This window comes from Sorex fumeus, unplaced genomic scaffold (genome assembly GCF_029834395.1).
Source record: "Sorex fumeus unplaced genomic scaffold, SorFum_2.1 ptg000054l, whole genome shotgun sequence".
Lineage (NCBI taxonomy): Eukaryota > Metazoa > Chordata > Mammalia > Eulipotyphla > Soricidae > Sorex > Sorex fumeus.
Window position 1 is genome coordinate 42017151 of NW_026606111.1, and position 23918 is coordinate 42041068.

The following is a 23918-nucleotide window of genomic DNA, read 5'->3' on the forward strand; positions in this document are numbered from 1 at the left end:
ACAAATCCTTTTAAGTATCCTATGTTTTTTTCAATAATTTTATCTATGATAGGTTTAAAAGCCTATTATAGATACTTCAAATAATAATAGAAAATTGTATGTGCTTTCAAGGAGTTATTAGGGGAAAAAAGTAGTGAAAAGTTATAGAAGAATAAATTTTGAATTGCCTTGTAAAAGATAGGAGAGTAGGCTCTTACTACAATTTCTACAGAGCTAATACAAGTGTTGGCATAATGGAATGCTGTTATCAGTAATATGCTTTGCTGACTCACTATTAATAATAGTTGAAGAAATATACATGCTAATTTTATCATTGAGCTATAAAATGCCATCTTTAACAATGGAAAGTCAAAAATAAAGATGTTTAAAATCAGAATGAGAGTAAAAGTATCATTTGTGTTTTTAGCAATAAAAGCAAACAAATGAAAGTGCACTAACTTTTAGTCATAGCAGTTTTAAGTATATTCCTTCAGTGTCCTAGCAAATTAGTTATGATAGAACAAATATATTTCATTTCTAATTCTGATTAAGTGGTATATGGATATTTGTATTTATATATGAATACTTTATATGTGTATATGTGCACATATATTTAGTCTCTAAAGCTATACAACAAATATCCATGGAATGAGAATAAAGATTATTTTCTTCTTATAAGAATGAATATCGCAAGTTAACATTCATTAAATATAAAATCCCCAAAATAATTTCTCTACCTTTATGATTTAATAGTTTTTAAATTGTCATAATTATACTTAATCTACATGAAGATTTTACTGGTAATGAACACTTAGGTTGGCAATGGAAACATTACAATAAGATCAACATGGACAAAAAGAAAACTTAATGCCATAGTCTGTAGATATTAATGGAATGTTAGTCATAAAAATAGTTAGATCCTATACTTCAAATACTGTAAAAAATTTACCTTTTTTTCTTCTTCTTATGTCTACATGTTAGCAACATTTTTTTAAAATTTATTTATTTATTTATTGAATCACTGTGGGAAAGGTTACAAAGCTTTCAGGTTTAGGTCTCAGTCATGCAAATATCAAACACATTTCCCTTTACCAATACTTATTTTTTACCATGAAGAACCCCAATAAAACCTCACCCCCCACCCCTCCCAGCCCCTGTGAGGCAGATGAATTCTAGTTAACACTCTATCTGCTTTGATTAGATTCATTGTTTCAATAAAAGATTCACCACTATTATTTAGAGTTTACCCCCCCAAGTCAGACATGCTGAAAAAGCATTGTGAAGTGATTTGCTTTCTACAGCTGGGTTCAAGAATTAAATGTTGGTTTTGGATTTCTGCTATTTTACCTATTGACCCTGGAAGTATTTCTACTGAAAGTCAGATAGTTAAGAAATTGGTTTCTGTGTTCTGGAGTCGTGGCCGTGCTGGAGAGCCGCTCGTGGGGGCAACTGTGTTAGCAACATTTTTGAGATTGTTTTTCCCATAAGAAATAAATATAACTAGTGAAAATTCCTGAATTTATATTTACCTAATTGCTACTTAAGAAGAAACTATTTCTGTCTCACCCTGGCTCTCTGCCCACTCTGTGGCCTAGCTGTCATGCCTACAAGCTTCCTCCGGGTAGGCACACCGACAGCCCTGCTCCAGAGACTCCCAATTTAATATCAAAATGGATTAGTACCCTACAGAGATGTGTCTGGAACCCAACCATCTACAATTTCATGATATACAAAATGAGCAATGGAAAATAAATTATCTAGCATCTGCCCCTGGCAGCCAGGCTTGCGTTGTAGTGGGAAAATTTGGGCAAAACATAATGCCTAAAATTTGAGAGAAAGTATTGGGGAAATTGTCTGCCCTAGAGGCAGGGTGAGGACTGGGATGGGGGAGATACTGGCGGCATTGGTGGTGGAAAATGTGCATTGGTGGAGGATGGGTGTTTGATCATTGTATGGATGAATCTCAAACATGAAAGCTTTGTAACTGTATCTCACAGTGATTCAATAAAATGTTTTAAAAAGAAGAAGAAGAAGAAACTATTTGTGTGTGTGTGTGTGTGTGTGTGTGTGTCCTTCTAAATAAAAGCCAATCAAGACTCTGTCTTTAAATACAAGGGAAATTAGTTGGTGGATCTAAGGTAATAAACTGAATCCTCATTTGAGCCATGTAATTTCGAGTTAGAGAAAAGTTCCATTCACAAAATCTATATCCTGAAAGAAAACTTTCACTGTCTACTGTCAGTTTTTGGCCATACAGTTTTGACAAAGTAAGGTACAAAATTTTGAATTTTTCATATTAATATACTGTACTACTGGTTGCAATGATACGCAAAGATAGTTACTATCTAGTATTGTCAATGCATCAAAATGAATGAAACTGTCTCTCAACCTGCAATCTTGAAATTCATCCTGCCTTACTTCTTCTCCTGATTATTCTTTATTTTTTTACTTTATATTCTTACTTCTTCTAATGATTATTCTTTATTTTTTACTTTATATTCTTATTTGAATTATCATTTGTTCAAAATAGTGTGAAATTTCAGGGTTTTAGTTTACATATCTCTATGTGCGCAATTTTTGCTACTCCCAACACAAAGATCCCATGCCATTTTACCACCAAAAAATATTCCTTTCACCTTTCTTCCTTCTACCCACTCCTTTTTAACTTCCTGCAGTAACTATGTAATTATCACTTTTTGAAGTCTACAAGGTCAATTTGTTAAATCGGAGGTCACTTTGTTGGACCTTGTAATTTATTTTGATTCAGTACTTAATGTTCTACATGAGACAAATGATCCAGTAATTATATTTCATAGTCTTCTTTGTTTCCTTTAAAATAATCAACTCAAATTCTATTCATTTTGTCCCAAGGGCATGATTTTACCTTTATAATAGTGGAATCTCATTGGTTATATCTATCAAAGTTTATATAGTCATCTTTTGATGGGTAATTAAGGTTAATTGCAAATTTTCATTATTTTTAATGATACTCCTTGTTGTATAGGTGCGTTAAATATCATTTACACAAGTGTTATATATATATATATATATATATATATATATATATAGTTAAGGTAAATGCCTAGGAATTCCTTGTTGACTCATATACACTTTCACTTTCATTTTTATAAGAAATCCCCAGACTATTTCCATGGAAGTTTAACTAACTTACAATCTCACTATAAAGTGTAGATTTAGTTTGTTCCAAATCCTTGCCAACACTTATTCTTTCTGTTATTCTGTTATAATTTCTGTTACAATTCTGTTATAATTTCTGTTACAATAAGTGTTCAACACTTATTCTTTCTTATATAGACTATTTTCATGGGTAGGAATTTAAAAGCACTCCAGTCTTATTTTTCATTTCTCTGATAATGCTGAGTATTTTTTTCAAGTGTAAGAGGATCATCTCAATGCCTTCTTTGGAGAGATATATTTCCAAATCTTCTAAAAAAATTTTTAAATGAGCTTCTGGGATTCTGTTGTTTAGTTGTATAATTGGTTATTCTACCCCAATTCTTCCATGCTGACTTTCACTGAATAGTTAAATCCTTTCATAGAGAACATTTTATAACAAAGCTGAAAACCTGACATTTTTTCAAATGCATTACATTTTCAGAGGCTTTCTACAGACAATAAAATGTAACTGATACATTAATTAGCTTTCTGTCTGCAATTTTATTAAAGCTGCTTGCTAACTAAAGACCTCACACATTGATTATAGTTGTCATTTGTGTACAGCTAAAATTCAGTTGAACTAGCAAATTAAAAATTTTCACATGCTCTGAAATCCAAATGCTGAAACTATACATTCAATGGGAATTGGAAAATGTCCTTGAAAGACAAATAATTAAAAATATCAAGAATAGGGCCAGAGTGGCAGTACAGTGAGTAGGGCTTTTGTCTACATGTGTCTGACCTAGGTAAGATCCCTGGCATCATCTATGAGCCCTGAGATCTGCGAGAAGTCCTGAGTGCAGAATCAGAAGTAGACCTTAACATAGTAGGTGACCAGAACCTCCTGAGAGGGAGTGGGGGAAATATAGCATAGCAGGCAACTATATTACCTTGCACATAGTTGACCTAGGTTTATTCCCTGGCAAGGCATTGGTCCAAGTACTGCTGGGTATGGCCCAAAGAGAAAACAAAGAAAGCAAGAATCGATGTTTAATCTTAATTACCTTGGTTCAGGAGAAGTGCTGCATGAAGTTTTCTTCAGTTTTTAGTTAAATGAAGGTCATTTTAAAGCTTTGTGGATATTTTAGGTTTTACTGAATGAGAGAGAAGTCTCTGTTGACTTAGAGGGAAATGGAGTTGCTATCCTCTACCGTTTTGGTGTCTAAGAAGTTATAATTAATGTAGCCTTTTTCCGAATGTGCCGTATGAACAGAAATCAAATCTGTGGAAGTTGCTGAAAATGTTATGCTTTTTGCTAATATTGTTATTGTTACATTATGCCCTTGAATATAGAAACAGGAGATGATGTACAAAGTAGGGTAGCAATTAAAGACAGTGAAAATGGTCAATTACTGAATACAGTTTTTAAATGCACGTGACAGGATTTAATGATAGAGGAAGATTAAAAAAGGAGTATAGGGTGACTAGAGATTTAGTAAAAGTAAAAGGAAAATGAGTGATAATTTACTGCTGAAAGTAATTTTGTAAGTTATTTCAGGGTTTATGTGTCTATGACATTTTGATTTTGTTTTTGTGAGACTATTTAATAAATAAATGGATATATAAAATAGAGAAATGGCTAAGTAAATAAGGTAGCACTGTCTTCCCGTTGTTCATCAATCTGCTCGAGCGGGCCCAGTAAAGTCTTCATTGTGACAATTGTTACTGTGTTTGCCATATTGAATACGTCACGGGTAGCTTGCCAGGCTTTGCTGTGTGGGCGAGATACTCTCGTTAGCTTGCGGGGCTCTCCAAGAGGGGCAGACGAATTGAACTCTGGACGGCCATGTTGGCTGCATGCAAGGCGTTTGCCCTCCCTGCTGTGCTGTCACTCCAGCCCAAGTAAATAAGGTATTCATTATAATCATAGCTAAAGGCCTAAATTTGAACTCATTACCTTTGATGCAGTAATAAAATAATGGTATTGCAGTAATAAAATAACAAGCGGGAGCCATAGGATAGTGGTAGATTGCTTGATTTTCACATGGTTACACTCATTTGATCCTTGGAATTGCATCTAGTTCGCTGAGTGAACCCTGTCAGGAGTGATTCATGAGCATTGCTGGGTGTCCCCAAAACCAAAAGGAAAGAAACGAATCCAAATAGTGGCAAAAAACACCAAGACATATACTTAAATACTGGAATGCTTTCAATTTTAGAGAAGTGGGGGTGTCGTAGGGGTGGGAATGGAATAAACCTGCCAAAAAAGTACTAAGATAACTAATGTGATTTAAAAGGAAACTACAATTTAAAGGGCTGAGTGAAGAAGAATTGAAAGACATCTCTTGAGAATTGAGAAATCACATTTTGGATCTGTACATGTGGAGCTCAATAGTTGTGATCTTTTCAGTACTGTGTGGGAACAAAGTCTGAGTTCAATATACTAGTATATGTATGTCTGAAAGAAGTATGTTTACATACATTCATAAAGAATTTGGCTGCAAAGGAAATCTGAAAAATGGGAAAGTCATTGGACAAAAAGAAGAGTCATCAATAGTAGGACTATTTTTAGATTAGAATATATACAACATATAATATAGCATAATACATAGCATATTGTATGCTGATGGGCATGGGCAGTAGAAGTTAAAAGGAATTTACAGAGAATATTACTAGATAAACTTTTATGAGCGATCAGACATGAATAGAATCTGCGCAATAGCAACATGCACAAGTACAAAAGTTATTCGTCTAAGTTTGATAATTTTGACTATGTACACTTGTTTTGATGGAGTAAAAGCTATATACAATTATTTTAATCTATGTTTTAAATTTTGGTCATATGCTGTGCTACTAAGATGCTCTGAGATACTCTTTATGCTATTGGGAAACCCAAAGTTCTCATTCAGTTGTATGATCGTCAGAGTAAATAAATGCTATCCTACAATTGTACTCTGTTTCTTACAATTTATAGATACTGCATTTTGTATTTTTGTATCCCATTATATGCATCTTTCACTTTTCATATAATATTCAATAAATTATTTGAAGTATCCAGTACTCTATTGTCAAAGATGCTTTGTGCTAGATGGTTTTGCCCAATGATAGACTTACGTTAGTAAGTTCTCTGAGTACAGTTAACATAATCTAGTCCATAAATGATGATGTTTTCCTAGATTAGATAAATTAGAGGTACTTTCATCTTAAGATATTTTAAATTTACAAGGGTTTTATTGGCATATAACCTATTGTAACTAAGAAAACATTCATTATATTGTGTTGTCTTACATCATGTACTGTTTGTGTTGCCAAGAAGACAGAGGCTAGAAAGAGACAAGTGAGATACTGACTTTGACCGTCAGAATTCTATTTTAATTTTATAGGAAACTTAGAAATAAGATATTCGGCTGATATAAGAAAGTGAAAAAGAATATAAAAAAGGAACAGTTTGAAGAGTGAACTATTAGGATTCCATTTCTGAAAGGTAATAGATTCACCAGACAACACCATTTCAAAACCTTGAACACTCAGTTCTCAAGTGCCAAATAAGTCTAGAGTGTATGTGAAGTTTAGTGGAAAAATGAGAAAAAAATTATACGATTCCCTTTACTGAATATAAGGCCTAAGTACCATATTGTTTGATCAGCCTTACTTAACATAGTCACTGCCCTTGTTTTTATTTTTATTTTGATCTTCAGTTTGTATGATTTGAGCATGTACTCATTTGTACATCAGCACAACTTGTTTCAGGACAACTATTTTTGTCTGTCTCTTCCTCTGTTGTATTTTTATACTAACCTTTTATTTGTTCACTGTTTGACCTTTATTGCACAATTAATGTAGTTAACAAGATATGGGTAGTGGCTGATAGAGTAGCTACATTTTTTCTAAGACTTGAAATAATTTTTTAAAGTTTGATTCTAATTAGATAAATATCCATGACATTCCAATATCCTCATTTACTTGTTACAGGCAAGTATCCTAAAACATAATCATAATTCTTATTTTCTAGACAACAAATTTTTTATTTGGAGAATTTTTCAGATCTTTTGTATCATGAGCAATATTGTATGTCTCTCCTCCCCCAAGTTTATTGTATAGGAAATTTCCTACTAACATAACTTTTAAAAAATATATTTGTTTGCCCTGGAGGTAATTAATAATGATTATTTATATTGTAAATTTTACCTTTATTTGCATAGGAATATGAGTTTAAGCAATCATTGGTAAAATGTTCTGGTTGCATTAAGAATCATGTTTTATCATGTTTTATGGTTTCATAAAAATACAGGAGAGGATTTATGAAGTCAAAATATAATCAGTTAAAATTTACTATGTTCTTATCTTTTTACAATGAAATCTACAGCAAAGATCTTTTTAAATAATCTAGATGTTTGACAAATGAGAAAATTTATAATCAAAATAATAAACTTCACTTACAATAATAAATAATAGAGACATGAATTTCATTTGGAATTGTGTTTAACTTTAAAAAAATCAGTCTATTTATCCTTTAAAATAATATAAAACTCCCTCTTACAGGATTTACATCCGCAAAGTCCAGAAATAGATACATTTGTCTTTTGCTTAGCTTAAATTATTTCTGTGTAGTCTTGAACATTCCATACTGCCTTTAATTTGAAGCTGGAGTTCTTATTTTCAGGGTTTAAAAAAAATTAAGCCATATTTGAATAGAAGGGAAGGTACAAGTTTGGACATGGCTTTGACACACTCCCTAGATTTGTCTCTATATTGAACATCTACATGCACAAAATGCACATCTTAAAATAATCTGTTTAGTTGCAAAAGATCTTGGCCAAAATTAGATTCCTTTTCAAGTGAAACTATAATGCTATGAAGTACAGTGGAAGTATTTAATTCTATGATAGTTATTTTACTTAGAAAAATCTTAAATTTCATTCTTTCTATAGATGTCATTTCAGAAAAATTCCAATTAAATAATTGGAATAGAGTCACTCATATTTACACTACCTAGAAATAAAGTTTTAGAGAGAACTCCTATGTCTTGTTCTGTTTTTTTTTCTCACACATATAACAGTGCATTCTATTGCACATCTTTAACCCAAAATTGCTTTGAGGGAATCACTGCCCACCTACCAATTTCAGTTCAACTATATTAGATGGGCAAAATTCATTGAATTCTTCTACTCACAGGACACAATTTATTGCCTAAAAGACTATTAGGTTATTCATACATACCATCACAAAAATTAGTTCATGAATGGACCCAGAGGGATCAAAATTATTCATTTCAGATTTTTTTGTTTGAGTTCTCAGGAATCTGAACTATTTTTCCCTTATGGAATTGAGCAAAAGAATGTAGAACAGTTATCACAACAATTTGCAATCATGAAACCAATCTGAAGAAAGCAGAATCTAACAAGAGAGAAACGAATAACTTCCTTGATTATATAATTTGATATTCTACTTAACTGGACACCAATTAACTTTAGAGCAATATCAGAATAAACCAATCCCCATTTTATATGATCTATCACTTATGAGCACAAGAAATATTCAGTAGTAAACTACTATAAAATATTAATTAGCTGTATTCGTTCTTTTAAATATGTAAAATCAAAATATAAAAAGTGGAAAAGTATCGACAGTCCACAATTCTATACACATCAAATACCTATATATGTGTGAGTATATAGATATATTTACATACATATAGAGAGAGTTTTATGAGGAAAAATATCAAGTGTGTAAAATTTGGGAAATGTGGGAATAGTTATCAAAAATCATGCTAGGAAAATTATTAGATTGATACATAAAAAATAAGATAACCATCTCATAACACTGACATATACTCTGATGTCAGACCCTAAACCACAAATTACATTAAATAATACAGAGAAAAACTGCTCTATGATATTGGCTAACAGGGTGTATTCAGATTAGATTCCAACTATAAGGGAAACAAAACGAGTAAATAGTCTTAAATAAAACTAATAAGCTTCTGCACTGTGAAAAAACTATCAATAAGAGAATCCAGAACGTAGAGGACTTGTCTTCCATGCAGCCGACCCAATAGTCCCCAGCGATAGCACAGCGGTAGGGCATTTGCCTTACACGCAGCCAACATGGCCGACCCAAGTTCGATTCCTCCGCCCCTCCCAGAGAGGCCGGCAAGCTACCAAGAGTATTTCACCAGCACGGCAGAGAGTGGCAAGCTCCCCGTGATGTATTCGATATGCCAAACACAGTAACAGCAAAGTCTCCAATGGAGATGTTACTGGGCCCACTCGAGCAAATCGATGAAATACGGGAGGACAGTGACAGTGACAGTGATAGTTCCCAGAGCAGTCATAGTTGTGATCCTTGAACATAGAACCAGACATATGCACTGGCTGGAGTTATATGTGCCCGACCCCAGCCCTTAACCCCACCCCAAAATGAAAGTATAAGAAATTCAAGTAAAAAGACATTCTAATGAGTGGGAGAAAATATTTTTATATTTTTATGTATCATCCATCTAACAATGGTCTAGTATCCAAATATATAAACAACTCACAAACCTCAAGAAAATGAAGTCATCAAAAACAGGGCAGAACAGATACTTTAACAAAGAGAACATATCGGTACATAAAAAATCTTCAGTTTTTTGATTATATACAAATTTAAATCACTGTCACTGTCCTCCCATTGTTCATTGATTTTGCTCAAGCGGGTACAGTAACATTGTGAGTCTTGTTACTGTGTTTGGCATATCGAATCTGTCATGTGTAGCTTGCCAGGCTTTGCCGTGCGGGCGAGATACTCTCGGTAGCTTGCCAGGCTTTCCGAGAAGGACGGAGGAATTGAACTCGGGTTGGCCATGTCGGCTGTGTGCAAGGCAAATGCCCTACCCCCTGTGCTATCGCTACCACCTCATACCTGCAGTAATGACCTGTATCAAATAGGTCAGAAACAAGTGCTGATGGCAAAGGGTGTGATGAAAAGTTACCCTCCTACATTGTTGGGAATATAAATTGGTCCAACTTCCGTGGTTGAAATACCACCATTTTTCCAAATATTTTAAAATAGATCTATGAAGTGTTCCAAAAAGTCCACTCCTATCTATCTAAAGAATGCAAAAATAAATAAACAAATAAACAAATAAGAAAAAGAAACCGAACAGTATTATATTAAGTTCCTCCCCACATGGGAAGTTCCTTTTCCTTTCTTTTCTACTTTCTAATAACTTTACTAATTTCTAAAAAAAAGAAAAGAAAAGAAAACTACAGCCCCCACATACACTGGGAAATAGCTTGTAAGTGGATAATGAAAATGCAGTTTCTTTGTGGAAAACATTTCATTTCAGTATAATATTTAAAAAATGAAATAATGTCTTCTGCAGCAACATGGATGTGGTCAGAGAGGGTTATGACATGTGAGGTATGTCAGAATAAGAAAAAATAGTTTATTATACATAGATGGGATATAAGATAGCAAGGAGCTAGGTAAAGCTAAATTAAAACAAATCTTTGACCTCTAAGGGTAGAACTGGTGTTACCAAAGGGAGACAGTTATGGGAAGGGGAGACAATTCAAAACATTAAGGTCTAGAAGTATTGTTATTTTAATGGTAGGTTTGTTGTAGTAACATATATTTTGAAGAAGTGAGAAATCATACCCCCCCCAAAACTTATACAGTTTTGAAAAAGCCAACATTACCTCAATAAAACTATAAAAAAATTAAAAAATAAAGATGTATTGTCAAAGGGATAGTAGGGGGATTTAGGAGTCTGCCTTGCAGATGACCAACTCCTATTCTATACCTTATTGTATATGGTCTCCAGAGCCCAGGTAGGAGCAGAGGGAGGAATAAGTCCTGAGCAGAGCTGGGTGTGCTCAGCATCCCCCCAGTTTTAATGACAAGAAGCAAATACAATGTTTAATATCCTACATATGTGTAACATAAAGCAACAAAACAAGGAAATAGACAGTCCCTATGGAAAGAAATGCTGAGATATTGCCAACAGAATATTGAGCTGAGGCTGCAAATGCGTTGGGGGCGGTATGGATAGATGGGACTTTAGGTCACTGGTGGAAGGTTATTGATACTTGGGGATTGCAAATATAAAATAATGATATGGAAACTATTAAAAACTATGTACTCAATAAAAAATAAGTGGGAAAATTTAATTAAACAGGAATAGAATGATAGCTCCATGAACTGGAGCTCAGGTTTAATTTAGTGCACCCATTAGCTCCTGAACTCTGCCAAGAGCAAACAGCAAACAAAGAGTTGACAGTAGCCCCTGAACATCAATGGGTGTGTCACCTATTCTCCTGAAAAAGAAATCCTTAAAGTGTTTAAATGATTATAAAAAAAATTAGCTGAGATAGCTCATTTATTTTATTATTATTATTTTTCTAAATCACTCTTTGGCATTTGTAGAATGTGCACTTGAGGCAGATAGCATTGTGATTTTTTTCCAGCTTACTTATATTGAAAGAAAAATCTTAAATAACTTTGTAATATAATAAATGTGTGTGTCTCACTTATATCAGAGGGAAATTTTAAGTTGCATAATTCCCTAAATTAATCAAAATCTCCCTACTGTTTCAAGTAGAAAAATGTAACTTGTTTTGGATGGACATTCCATTTGCTATAGCACTCTCTATCATTTATCCATTAAATTTTGCTTTAGGGACTTGGCACAGAGCCACTTTGTTTCATTGTTTAATTAAATAATTTTCAACCAATAATTAATTATGAATAGAAATGCAACAATAAAAATAGTTTCTCTGGTATTGGTAGGAAATATTTGAAATATCCAGAAATGTTAATAAATACAAAGAAGAAATATTCAGACCCCTCATTTACAGACCCCTTCTGAAATGTATTTTAGTCCTCCTTATCAAACAACTTAATAAAATATAAAGCAACTATCTTATAATAAATTGAAGGCTGGTTTTGTAAAATAAATTTTAAGTATTGTTTTATACACACACACACACTAAAATGCCTTTATCTCATTTTGTGTTAAACCCAAATACAGTTTTGCATAGATAAAAATAATATCTAGAACACAGAAAATTACCTCAGAAATATTGCAATATGTCATGGTGTTAATTCCTTTTCAACCTCTCTGAAGCAGTTTACCTTTAGTCTGGTTAATCCAGATGGGACAGAAGAGGTAATCAATGCTAACACTTTAAGTAACAAGTCAGTAGACACTCTTAACTTGTTCTATGACAAAATACCTTACATTCAAGAGAATAAGCAATGATTGTCTTATTTTCTATGATTATGGAGTACTTGAAAATATATTCTCTTGTTCTCAAAGCAATTTAAGCATTGTAAATGTTTTTAATATAGTCAGACTGCCATCATCTGAACTCATACTTACAACCTAATCTATCTGGAAACAAAAAGATAACCTGAAAGCAATCTGCTGTTACACTGTAATATAGAGCACCCACAGGCAAAAGCTGGGGATTAGTAATCATACCAGGTCTTATTTGTGCCAGATTTGCAATTATTTACCTGCCTGAATAAATTTTTAATAATTTCATCTAGAATATACTGGAGTAAAATTGCTTTTGATTTGCTAAAAGGTATGTAAATTTTCAACACTACAATCTAATTTATTAATGTTTTTTCTTGCAAATGCATGCCTCTCATTATAAATCAATCCTGGATTTGTCTTAATAACTTGGAAACACCAAGTTTCTACTTCAGATACTCTACTTTTCTGTTACTTTCAAAAAAATAAACAAAGATCGATTAAAAAAAGACTGCTGTTCATCAAATAAGATTTTCTATCATTCTACCCTTTAGAGTTTCATCTCTTTATATTTATTTTATTAATATGTATCCCTCTTTTTATTATTTATTTTGGGTTTAGGGCTGCATCCATTGTTGCTCAGCACTTACTCCTGACTCTGTCTTCAGATGTCACTTCTGTCTGGCATGGGAGAACATATACACAACAAAGCAAGACTCTTACCCAAGACATTATCACTCTAAACCCTGTGATTCAGTTTTAGCTTCTTTTCCATCATATATTGTTTTACTGTGTGTGGTGAATTTAACACCCATAGTAAAAACAAACAAAATAAATGATTCTTTGCTCCATAAATCCATAATTTTGGGGGGCTGGAGTGATAGCACAGCGGGTAGGGCATTTATTTGCCTTTCATGTGGCCGACCTGGGTTTGGTTTGATTCCCAGCATCCCATATGGTCCCCAGAGCATCGTCAGGAGTAAATCCTGAGTGCATGAGTCAGGAATAACCCTGAGCATCGCCGAGTGGACCAAAAAAGCAATAAAAAAACAGTAATTTAATTTCAAAACAAACAACAAAACTGTACTATCTTTTACAGTTTTGCATTTGCTTTTCACTATGGTTTATCTCTTCAGATTCCTATATCTGCTCTTTCTGTACTCCTCTCTTAGTCATTCATATCATAACTTCTCTATAAAATTTAAAACATTGATGACTTCTCGCTTCTTTAAGGATCCATTTCTAAAGTTTTTCTGATCTCAAGATTTTCTTTCAACCTTTGCAAATTCCTCCAGAATCTCTTGGTTATTTATTTTTTTATTACCTAAACTTTACATGTGAGAACTCACCAGATCTTGGTTCTATATTCTTATCTTTTTCTCTTTACACAATTTCTCTATATAATCTCATCTATTCACAAGATGTTAGTGATGTTTAGCAAGATTACTTTAACAATATCTTTGATTTAGAATCTCCTCTAAACTTCAATTTCTGAGCCCCACTCTTCAGAGTACATAATCTATGAAGCCACACGACCAAGTTGATATCCTGGGCCTGATATTTGCTGTCTGTGTGACTGTAGGCAACATATTTAACCTCTCTGTATGTTAGGTTCTTCTATTTTTAATAACTATTGTAATAGCTCATTTATTGACTTATTACAAGTACTGAATAAACTATTATAAAGCACTTAAAATATTTTATGGTATTTACACTATGCTTAGACTATATGCACCATGCACATGCAACAGGAAATGCTAGATCATTTCCATCACAGCTATTCCTCATCTCAGCTTCCTTATTTCAGCATTCCATACCATTTTTAATTACTATATCATTTCTTCCTCTCTTTGACCCATTAAATAAATGAGAAATGTTTGCACTAAAAACAAATTAGACTAACTTACTTTGCTACAACACCATTCAAAATTTTCCCAGCATACTATGAATAATAGGACATTTTATACTTATTCACATTTTATACTTATTCACTATTCACTGTCCAGGACATTTTATACTTATTTACTGTTTCTCTCTTTAATGTCAAATTGTGAGCTCCATAAGGGCAGATCTTATGTCTGTTTATCTATCTCTGTTATCTGGTAATTAATATATTACTCGGTATATATGATAAATATTAGTGAATATTTTATGCAATAATTAATGAAAGAATAAGTGAACTTAGGAACCTGATCTTTGAAAAGAACTTATTGTAGACAGATTAAGTACTTTCATTTTAAGGACCTTCTTACAAAGTATACTTTATTCAGACAAATTTTTTAAAAAATACAAGATTTAAATGTATGACAATGAAATATAATTTTGTAACATTGTCTATCAATAACTATGTCAAAATTTCTTCAGAATTAACAGGCATGCAGACTTATAGGGGAAGTAAGTTTAAGTAAAGCAAAGTTAAAAATACTTGTATAATTGAGAAGACTGATCAATTTTCTTAATTCTAGCTTTATTTTTATGCTTGTATCTGCATTTTCCCTAATATATAATTGTTTTTTCTAAGAGGATGCATCTATTACTTTTTAAATCATTATAGTTTCATCAGGCATTACAAGCATCAGACCTTCAAAATTACTATACAAAATGAAGAGATGAAACCACAATTTTAGTAATGAACAATACAATAACATGCAAGTGTGATTTGTGAGCATGATAAACAGATAAATTTTATCTTGTTGCCTGACTGAGCCATTATTTTCAACTTTTAGGGAGATTCAAGTACAGTTTAAGTCACTGTGATAGTCAGGGTTTCAAAAACCTATTGTATGGGTTGTAGAGATAGCACAGGAGTAGGTTTGGTCTTCCATTAAACCAACCCTAGTTTAATAACTGTCACCTCCTTTGTCCTGCAAGCCCTGGCTGTGGCCCATATCTATCCCTCTCCCCAAAAATATCTGTTATATGAAACTTAATTTCAACAATTATAAAAGTATCTCCATTATAGAGAGCTTGTTAGGCATTTTCAATTTCTATTCTATCCTTTTAATACAGTTCAAGAAATTAGGATACCAAATATCTGCATCTTCCAAACTCACTTACAGCATAGATTATTCTACCAGCTAGATGTAATCTGAGACTCTAAAACAGAAAGCCTTTGATGAACAAAAATTGTTGAGACTGGCTCAATATTTTTGATGCCATGGAATGAGTATGAGACAAGGCAATTTCATAAACCACACCTTTCTGACTAAATGATGCAACTTGGAGTTAACAATCTAATAACATCCCTAGGTTTCAATTTTCCAAGTCCTAACATCTTTGTGGAGTACGAGTTCTACATGGAATCTTTTCTCCTTATAAAATATATCTTATACTAATAAAATAGTCCACACTAACATTCCTTTCTTCATTGTAATTAGGAAGTTTCTGACTATAACTGAGGACTTATACTCACCTCGATAGACCAACTTTTCTCCTTAGCTCTGGTTTTATCTAGAAAGGCAGTGGCAGGGTCTCTGCCTTGTTGTGCTTAGGGTTACTCCTGGATCTGTGCTCATGGGTCACTCCCTCCTGGTGATATTCAGGAGGCCATACATGGTCCTGGGCATCAGACCAGGGGTTGCATAATGATATGCAATGCATGAGATTTTACTTTCTTGCCTTGTCTCTGGTGTTCAGAGTTTCATTTACTTTACTGATTTTATATTTTTTAATGATATTTCTTCAGATAAATTAAGCAGCATAAAATTGTGAAAACACCTTGATGGTTCTTTTCCCATTTCTATGTTGGCATTAGTTAGTTTTTACTCAAAATAAACCATTTGAAATGTATTCAAGTAGACAATTTTAACAAACCCTGATATAACAAATTCTCAGTTTCAAGCATAATCAATTTGGGGGCTGGCAATTTTATATCATATGAAATACCAGCCAAATTTTTCTTAACAAATCATCAACAGTATTTGGTTAAAAGAAATGAAAGGAACCAATTCAGAGAAAGTATAGCAGCTAGGGCACACTTGTCTTGCAGCTGCTGACCTGAGTTTGATCTCTGAAACCAATACGGTCCTCAGAGACTTTGAGGGGTGAAGAAGTGATCTCTGAGCCCAGAGCAGGGAGTAATACTTGAGCAAGCTGGTGCCCTCCCCCCCAAAAAATAAAAACTTGTTTTCCATTTTATTCAATACAAGCTCACTATTAGACAATATAATTTAAGTTTGAAGTGTATTAATGGCTTAAGAGTAAGCTATACATGTCAAAAATAATGCTACATAACAAATATAGATCCTAAAATATAAGTAATATGAAAGTTATTATAAAATATAATAAAATATGGTTGAACTCATATATTAACTAAGCTTCTAAACACTTCTTATGCCTTGTAAATTTGTTACTATTTGGGGCTAGCATAGTGATATCATATGGTCTGCCATATTCCTCTGACTATTTCAGGAAGACATGACATATGTGCCCCAGTTTGTCAAGATTTCAGGTTGCTCTCAATTTTTCTCATTATCTCTAGAAATTTTTACTACTTTCATAATTACTTTCAAACAGGAAGGAAGAAATTAAACACCCATTGCCTTCATATGAAATATAGTTGGGATTATTAATCTCTGGATTTGAGTCTGCTTGCTCTTACTCTATGTGTGTCTTCCTTTTTCTCTCACAAAAACAGTGCTGAAAATTTGAAAACTTGTAAATTTCATAAAAACTTGTAAACTTCATTATGAACAAATGATTTATCATTATTTTTGTCCACAAGAGGAAATGATTTTCATTCTTTTAAAGACAAAAGCATTTTGTTATATCCAAAGTAAAAATTAGGGCTGGAGAGATAGAGATGAGAGTATTTGATAGTATCATGAGGAGGGCAATTATCTTTCATGCATCAGGCTTGGGTTGTCTCCCTCTACCTTCCTCCAGGTCTCACAGCCTCTCTGAGGAGTGATCCCTGAGCCCTGAGACAAGAATAACTGCTGAACACAACCAACAATCCCACCCCCTAATACACATAAAAAGTGAAAATGGTCAACAGAAAACTGGTCAAAAAGAACTCTAACTTGTTTTTAACAGTATCTGAGCAGCCTTTTCCAGATGTGCTGCATAACCACACAGTCAGTGAAGGAACACTAGACTTAAACAAAGTGATATTGGCATAATCAGTTCTTTAGCCAGTAGTCACAACCTCACTTTGACATGACTGCTAGGTTAATAACTTCAGTCTCCTAGGAGTATAAATCAGAGTTTACCATCAATCACTGCACATAAATATGTTTTCCCTCTGCCCTGCAAAAACTAAAACCAAAATCCAAGAAAGACACATCATTGAATATGAACAAAGCTTGAGGGTTATTTTGCCTTTCTGATTTGGATTTTCTTCAGGTAAGGAATACTTGAGTATATGAATTCAAACTTTCTCTGTGAATGCTTCATCAAAACTGATAGCTCCAGAGAGAGAACCTTGTTTCAATAGTCATGTATCATTTAGATACACAGTGAATGACCCAACCAATCAGTTTTTCATTATTATCCATCACACAGAACTGTGTTTCTCCTTTCTCATGACATGATCCATATTTGGCAAAGAAATAAAGATATCATAAATCAAATCAAATGAATGTTTAACAATGCAGTAGAAGTCTAAATAACACATGCTTAATAATTAAAATTTGAGGTGCAGAGAGATAGTAGAGAGGGTTAAGTGCTTGTCTTCCATGCAGCTGACCAGGGTTCAAAGCCCGGTATCCCATATAGTCTCCTGAGCCTCCCAGGAAAGATTTCTGAGTGCAGAGCCAGAAGTAAGCCCTGAGTACAGTTGTGTGTGGCCAAGAAACAAAAACACAGGACAAAAAAATTGAAAGTAAAAGTAAAGTAATTGATGATCAACCACACCCACCAATCACTTAAGTCTCTATAGTAACATTGATGGCCAGAGCATCTTTGTAACTTTTAATATTCTATCATTATTGTACTCGCAAAGTGTCAAAATTTTTTAAATTCTCGTTTTCTACTTATAAAGTGTCAACAGTAACTAGGTTGGTCTTTGCTTTTCCATCATTTTCTTCCAACCCCCGGCCATCTCTTCCTAGGCAATGTCTTACATAGAAGCATTCTTTTTCCAAACTCTTTCTCTGGCTTGTTTTCCTAAAACATTGTTTTCATCCTCTAATACAGAAAGGTAAAAGGTAAGGTAAAGGCCCTCCCGTTGATCGTTGATTTGCTCGAGCGGGCCCAGTAACGTCTCCATTGGAGACTTTGTTGTTACTGTGTCTGGCATATCGAATACTCTCGGTAGCTTGCCGGGCTCTCCGAGACCAGAAAATCTCATTCAGCTTATCTGTTAATAACCAAGAGGAATTTGTTACAATTTGCCTACAGGACCTAAGAGATTCATGTTTTAGTAAAGGACAATTCTTCCATAACTCAAAAGAATAAAATATATCTGTTGGTGGATTTTCAAGGATCACTGGAACCAGTGACAAAAACATTTGGGATGAAAACACTTATTATTCTACCATAATATCTGCTACGTCTTCTTTTGCATAGACTGAGGTTTAACTTAAATAAAAGCCAATACTCGGGTTTGAATGGAATGAAATGTTAATATTAAACAAATATCTAAGCTACTGAATTTCCCTATACATTATCGAGAAACATTATTTTCTCAGTTTCTGTTTTATTTTTCTTTTTTAGTGAATCAAAATAGGGTTTTTTTTAAAGGAAATTCAGAGATATATTAGGGGAAAAAAGAGATGTATTCAAGACAGAACATGGTATTCTCCAGAGAGGAAAGTGTTCTTAAACTAGGTATGTCTTTGTCTTCTAAATTTCCTTGTCTTCAGCAGAATGGACTTAAAGTTCACTATAGCTTTACTTATCTTTGGACAGGATTCTTCTTGACCTTAGACTGACTTCCCTTAGAGCATTTACTTTAGGAAACGTGTAATTGTTAATGATTTCTCCCCTCTTTTGAGTTATAAATCTTTCGAAAAGCCTTTTTCTAGTTTTACAATCCAGGAATGACTTTCTCAAGAACCTCTGAGTCATCTCTTTTAAATATACTCAGCATGAGAGCACCTTTAGCAACAAATGGCCAAACAGAACTTGGGAGTTGGTTTCAACTGAGTTTCCTTGTGAAGACAGGGTTGTCATGTGACGAGTCTTTGAGACACTGGTGTAGAGAGGTGAGCACTCTGATGGTGGGTGTAGTGTTGGGATAATGTATGTATGAACTTAACATCAACAGTATTATACACCATAGTTAAAAAGAAAATACCAAATGTTAAATTAAAAAAAGAATAGCACCTACATGTCCTAGTTTCTGTAGAAGGGTACAGGTCTACCTTTTTTGATTGTTTTGTTCTGAACTCTGAAGTACTTCTGTCCTGTAGGTGAGCCAAATTATTTTTTTTAATAAGATCAATTAACCAACACTCATGGGATCTCTCTCCAAAAAGTTTCTAAACACTCATCTGACTTTTGTTTCAGGGGAACTGAGTTCAGAATTAGATTTGTGCTCTCTCCCTATTCAATAGTCTTTCTTAAAAAGTAAATAAATTAAAAGTATGTCTTGTTCTGTTTATCTCTATTTGGTAGAATATTTGCTTAGACCATCTTCACACAAACATTTAAGTACCTGCATTCGCATATTTTTAAGATTTCCTCAGGATTCTTTCATGAATCAGAGAAAATACAATACCTTTTTCTTTAACTTCAGCGGTCGTTGTTTCCTTTTCTGTTTTCTTTTTGGCATCTTCTTTTTCTGGCAGTAAAAAAGAGAGTACCATAACCAAATGTCTGTTTAGTTCTTATGTATTTCAGGGCACACATGACTGCCATAAAGGCATCCAATTTATCTTCTACAGAATAACCTTAAATCAGAACAATAAGTCATGAGAGACACAAATTAATGTCTACCTAAGAGAACAGTGGTTTTGTAGAGCTTTCTCTTCAGGAAGGAAAAATATTGGCCATGATTTTTAAAAATGACCATAATAGAAACATTGGGCAAAATTATTAATTATGGTTTAAATAAATATGTTTTCTAATGAATATTAGAAGAAAATATTTATGTTCCATAAGCTGTTAAGTCACAAAATTTATAAGAAGCTCAGGTATTTCTCAGGATCTGTTAGAATTAATTTCAGATGCACTATTTGAAAACAACCATTTAAAAACAAAATTTAACAAACATAAAAATAATGTATACATTATTTTTTAACAAAAATTTAATTCACTAAGTAAATTCAATAGTAATGTCCAAATTCATATCAAATTAATATGTTCAAATTTACATGGTCAAAGTAAATACTGAACTCTCATTGAGCAACAACTCTAGAAAAGAAAAATATAACCAGCAGCATATTTGCAAGTGCAGAGTCTTAAATTTTGCTTAATTTATCAATTTTATTTGTGCTTACAGCATTTATAAATATTGATTATATTTCTTAGAAAATTGTAGCTTTTACAAGTAGAATCCATTTATGAGTCAATTCTTTAATTCCTTACCTTTCTTTTTTGTTTCAGAAGTCACTTTCTTCTCAGCTTTCTTCTTTTCCCCTTCTTTTTCTAAAGAAATAATTTAAAATAATAATTTAGAAGAATTTGTACAAAAGAAAATCCAGAGTTGGAGTGAAGAGTTGTTGATAAATCTGCCCTGCCCTCAGATAGCTTTGTGACCTTGAATTAGAAGTTTAACCTTATTAAGCTGTATTTTCTGTATAAAATCTCAGGTTTTACTATGTCCATGCACACTCATATATATGCTATGTACTAGATTAGTCTCAAAGAATGTAAATTTCTCTTTATCTTTTTTAAAAAGAAACTACTAAAGCACCATGATTTACAAAGGAATTTGTAGTTAAGTTTTGGACAGACAGCATTCAAACACTGATCTTATCACGCGTACACCCCCTTCCACCAGTTATCCCGGGTTCCTTCTCACCAACTCCCCAACCTGCCTTCTTGACAGGCATATTTATTTATTTATTTATTTATTTGCTCGAGCGGGCCCAGTAACGTCTCCATTGGAGACTTTGTTGTTACTGTGTCTGGCATATCGAATACTCTCGGTAGCTTGCCGGGCTCTCCGAGCACAGCGGGTAGGGCATCTGCCTTGCACGCAGCCAACATGGCCGACCCGAGTTCGATTCCTCCACCCCTCTCGGAGAGCCCGGCAAGCTACCGAGAGTATTCGATATGCCAGACACAGTAACAACGAAGTCTCCAATGGAGACGTTACTGGGCCCGCTCGAGCAAATCGATGATCAACAGGAGAGCCTTTACCTTTACCTATTTATTTATTTATGTATTTATTTTTAATTCATTGTTAATTTTTTTTTATTTTTAATAGTGAAACACCACTAGGTACAGTTGTAGACTTACAAATTTTTTGTGCTTGGGTTTCAGTTATACAATGATCGAGTACCCATCCCTCCACCAGTGCCCATTCTCCACCACTGCTGATCCCAGTATCCCTCCCTCCTCCATCCTCCCATCCCACCCTACCTCTGTGGCAGGGCATTCCCTATTGTTCTCTCTCTCCTTTTGGATACTGTGGTTTGCAAAAGAGGCATTGAGTGGCAGTCATGTTCAGTCTATAGTCTACTTTCAGCATGCATCTCCCATCCTGGGAGGATCCTCCCAACACCCTTTATTTGGTGCTCCCTCTTCTATCTGAGTTGCCCTTTATCCTAGAATGTGCGGTTGTCCTCCAAGCCATGGAGTAAACTTCCTGGTACTTATCTCGGCTCTTCTTGGGTGTCACTCTCCTATTTTGTTACTTTATGTTCCTCAGATGAATGCAATCTATGTCTGTCCCTCTATTTCTGACTAATTTCACTTAGCATGATACTTTCCATGTAGTACCACTTGTATGTAAATTTCATGACTTCATCTTTTCTAATAGCTACATAGTACTCTATTGTGTAAATGTACCAAAGTTTCTTTAACCAGCCATCTGTTCTCAGGCACTCAGGTTTTTTCCAGATTCTGGCTATTGTAAAGAGTGCTGCCATGAACAAACAAGTGCAGATGTCACTTCGACTATACTTTTTGCCTCTCTGGGATATATTCCCAGGAGTGGTATTACTGGGTCAAATGGGAGCTCAATTTCTGATTTTTTGAGAATCGTCTATACTGTTTTCCAAAAGGGCTAAACCAGTTGGCATTCCCACCAACAGTGGAAGAGGGTCCCGTTCTCGCCACATCTGCTTCAACACTGGTTGATTTGTTCTTTGGGATGTGGGCCAATCTCTGTGGCATTAGAAGATATCTCATTGTTGTTTCGATCTGCATCTCCCTGATGATTAATGATGTAGAGCATTTTCTCATGTGGACAGGCACACTTCTAAGTTTGGTTATTGAAGTTCGGATTTCACATTTTCAGTGTTGTTGACTCTATCGGATATTTAGCTAACCACTTGATTTTGAAATTTGGGGAGTCTGTTTGGGGGGGTCAAACCTAGCAATGCTCAGTGGTTACTCCTGACTCTGCACTCAGGAATTACCCCTGGCAGGACCCTGGGGGCCCATACGGGAAACCAGAGATTGAACCCAGATTGGTCACGTGCAAGGCAAACATCTCCCTGCTGTACTATGGCTCTGGTCTTATACCACTTTTTTATAACACTTGTGTATCTGAATCCCTTTGACTTCTGTCCACACTCCCTCCCCCATCCCCCATTAATTCCTACCTATTTAGTGCCTGGATCATAATAAAAGAAAAGATATAAACTTATAACATTGAAAAAGGAAACCTCAACTTCCCTTTTCCAGTGAACGAGGAAGCAAGATGTTTCTCTTGTCAGATGTTCTATCTCTGCCCCATCAACCTGACACATTTCATCCTCAAGGCCCTGGCTTTGCTTCCTGGGGTTTCCCAGTAACATAAAACTCAGCCCTGGAGCCTAAGCTGACAGAGAGACCAGTAAATGGATAATGCCCAGAGAGATTTAGACCAGCTAGACAACCCTGTGACTTTCCTGTATCTTTTGTAAGCACTTGACAATGATAAGAAATGCAAGGAGCCTTTAAAGGGGTCTACACAAAATTCCCTCTTAACTTAGTCCTATACTAAGTTTCTCCCAACTTGAGGAGCTCCTTTTTTCTATTTCTTCTGCTTTACAATAAAGTTTTCTACTTTCCAACCCTGAGTTTGAGACTCTTTATTATTCAATAATTTAATTATTTAAAATAATTCCTCCACCCCTCTCAGAGAGCCCGGCAGGCTACCGAGAGTATCTCGCCCACACGGCAAAGCCTGGCAAGCTCTCCATGACGTATTCGATATGCTAAACACAGTAACAAGTGTCACAATGTTACTGGGCCCACTAGAGCAAAATCGATAAATGGGAGGACCGTGATTGTGATTGAAGAGCCTGGGAATTGTAGAAGGTGAACAGACACCAGCTGTCGTCACTCCTGCATCATTTGCTTCAATATTGTTTACAAATAATGAACGAAATATTATGAGCTTTCTAGAGTAAACTATTTCATCTGTGGAACCTCAAGTAAATTTTAATATATTCAATTAAAATAAGTTTGAAGGAAATTTACTGCAAATAAACTAAAATATTATTTTGTCTTTTTTATATCCAGTTTTATTAATAATAATGTAGTATGT

At 34.2% G+C, this 23918-nt stretch overlaps 1 protein-coding gene across 9 annotated transcripts in view; it reads right to left on the reverse strand.

Annotated features, from left to right (window-relative positions):
• The window catches only part of TRDN (triadin), a 426217-nt gene that overhangs the window by 196414 nt on the left and 205885 nt on the right, over positions 1–23918 (reverse strand). For all 9 annotated transcript variants that reach the window (XM_056125007.1, XM_056125005.1, XM_056124999.1 and 6 more), the window contains 2 exons: positions 20804–20863; positions 19995–20057 (listed from right to left, as the gene is read on the reverse strand). In XM_056125007.1, the coding sequence (XP_055980982.1) occupies positions 19995–20057; positions 20804–20863 (123 nt within the window). The remainder of the gene's footprint in view (positions 1–19994; positions 20058–20803; positions 20864–23918) is intronic.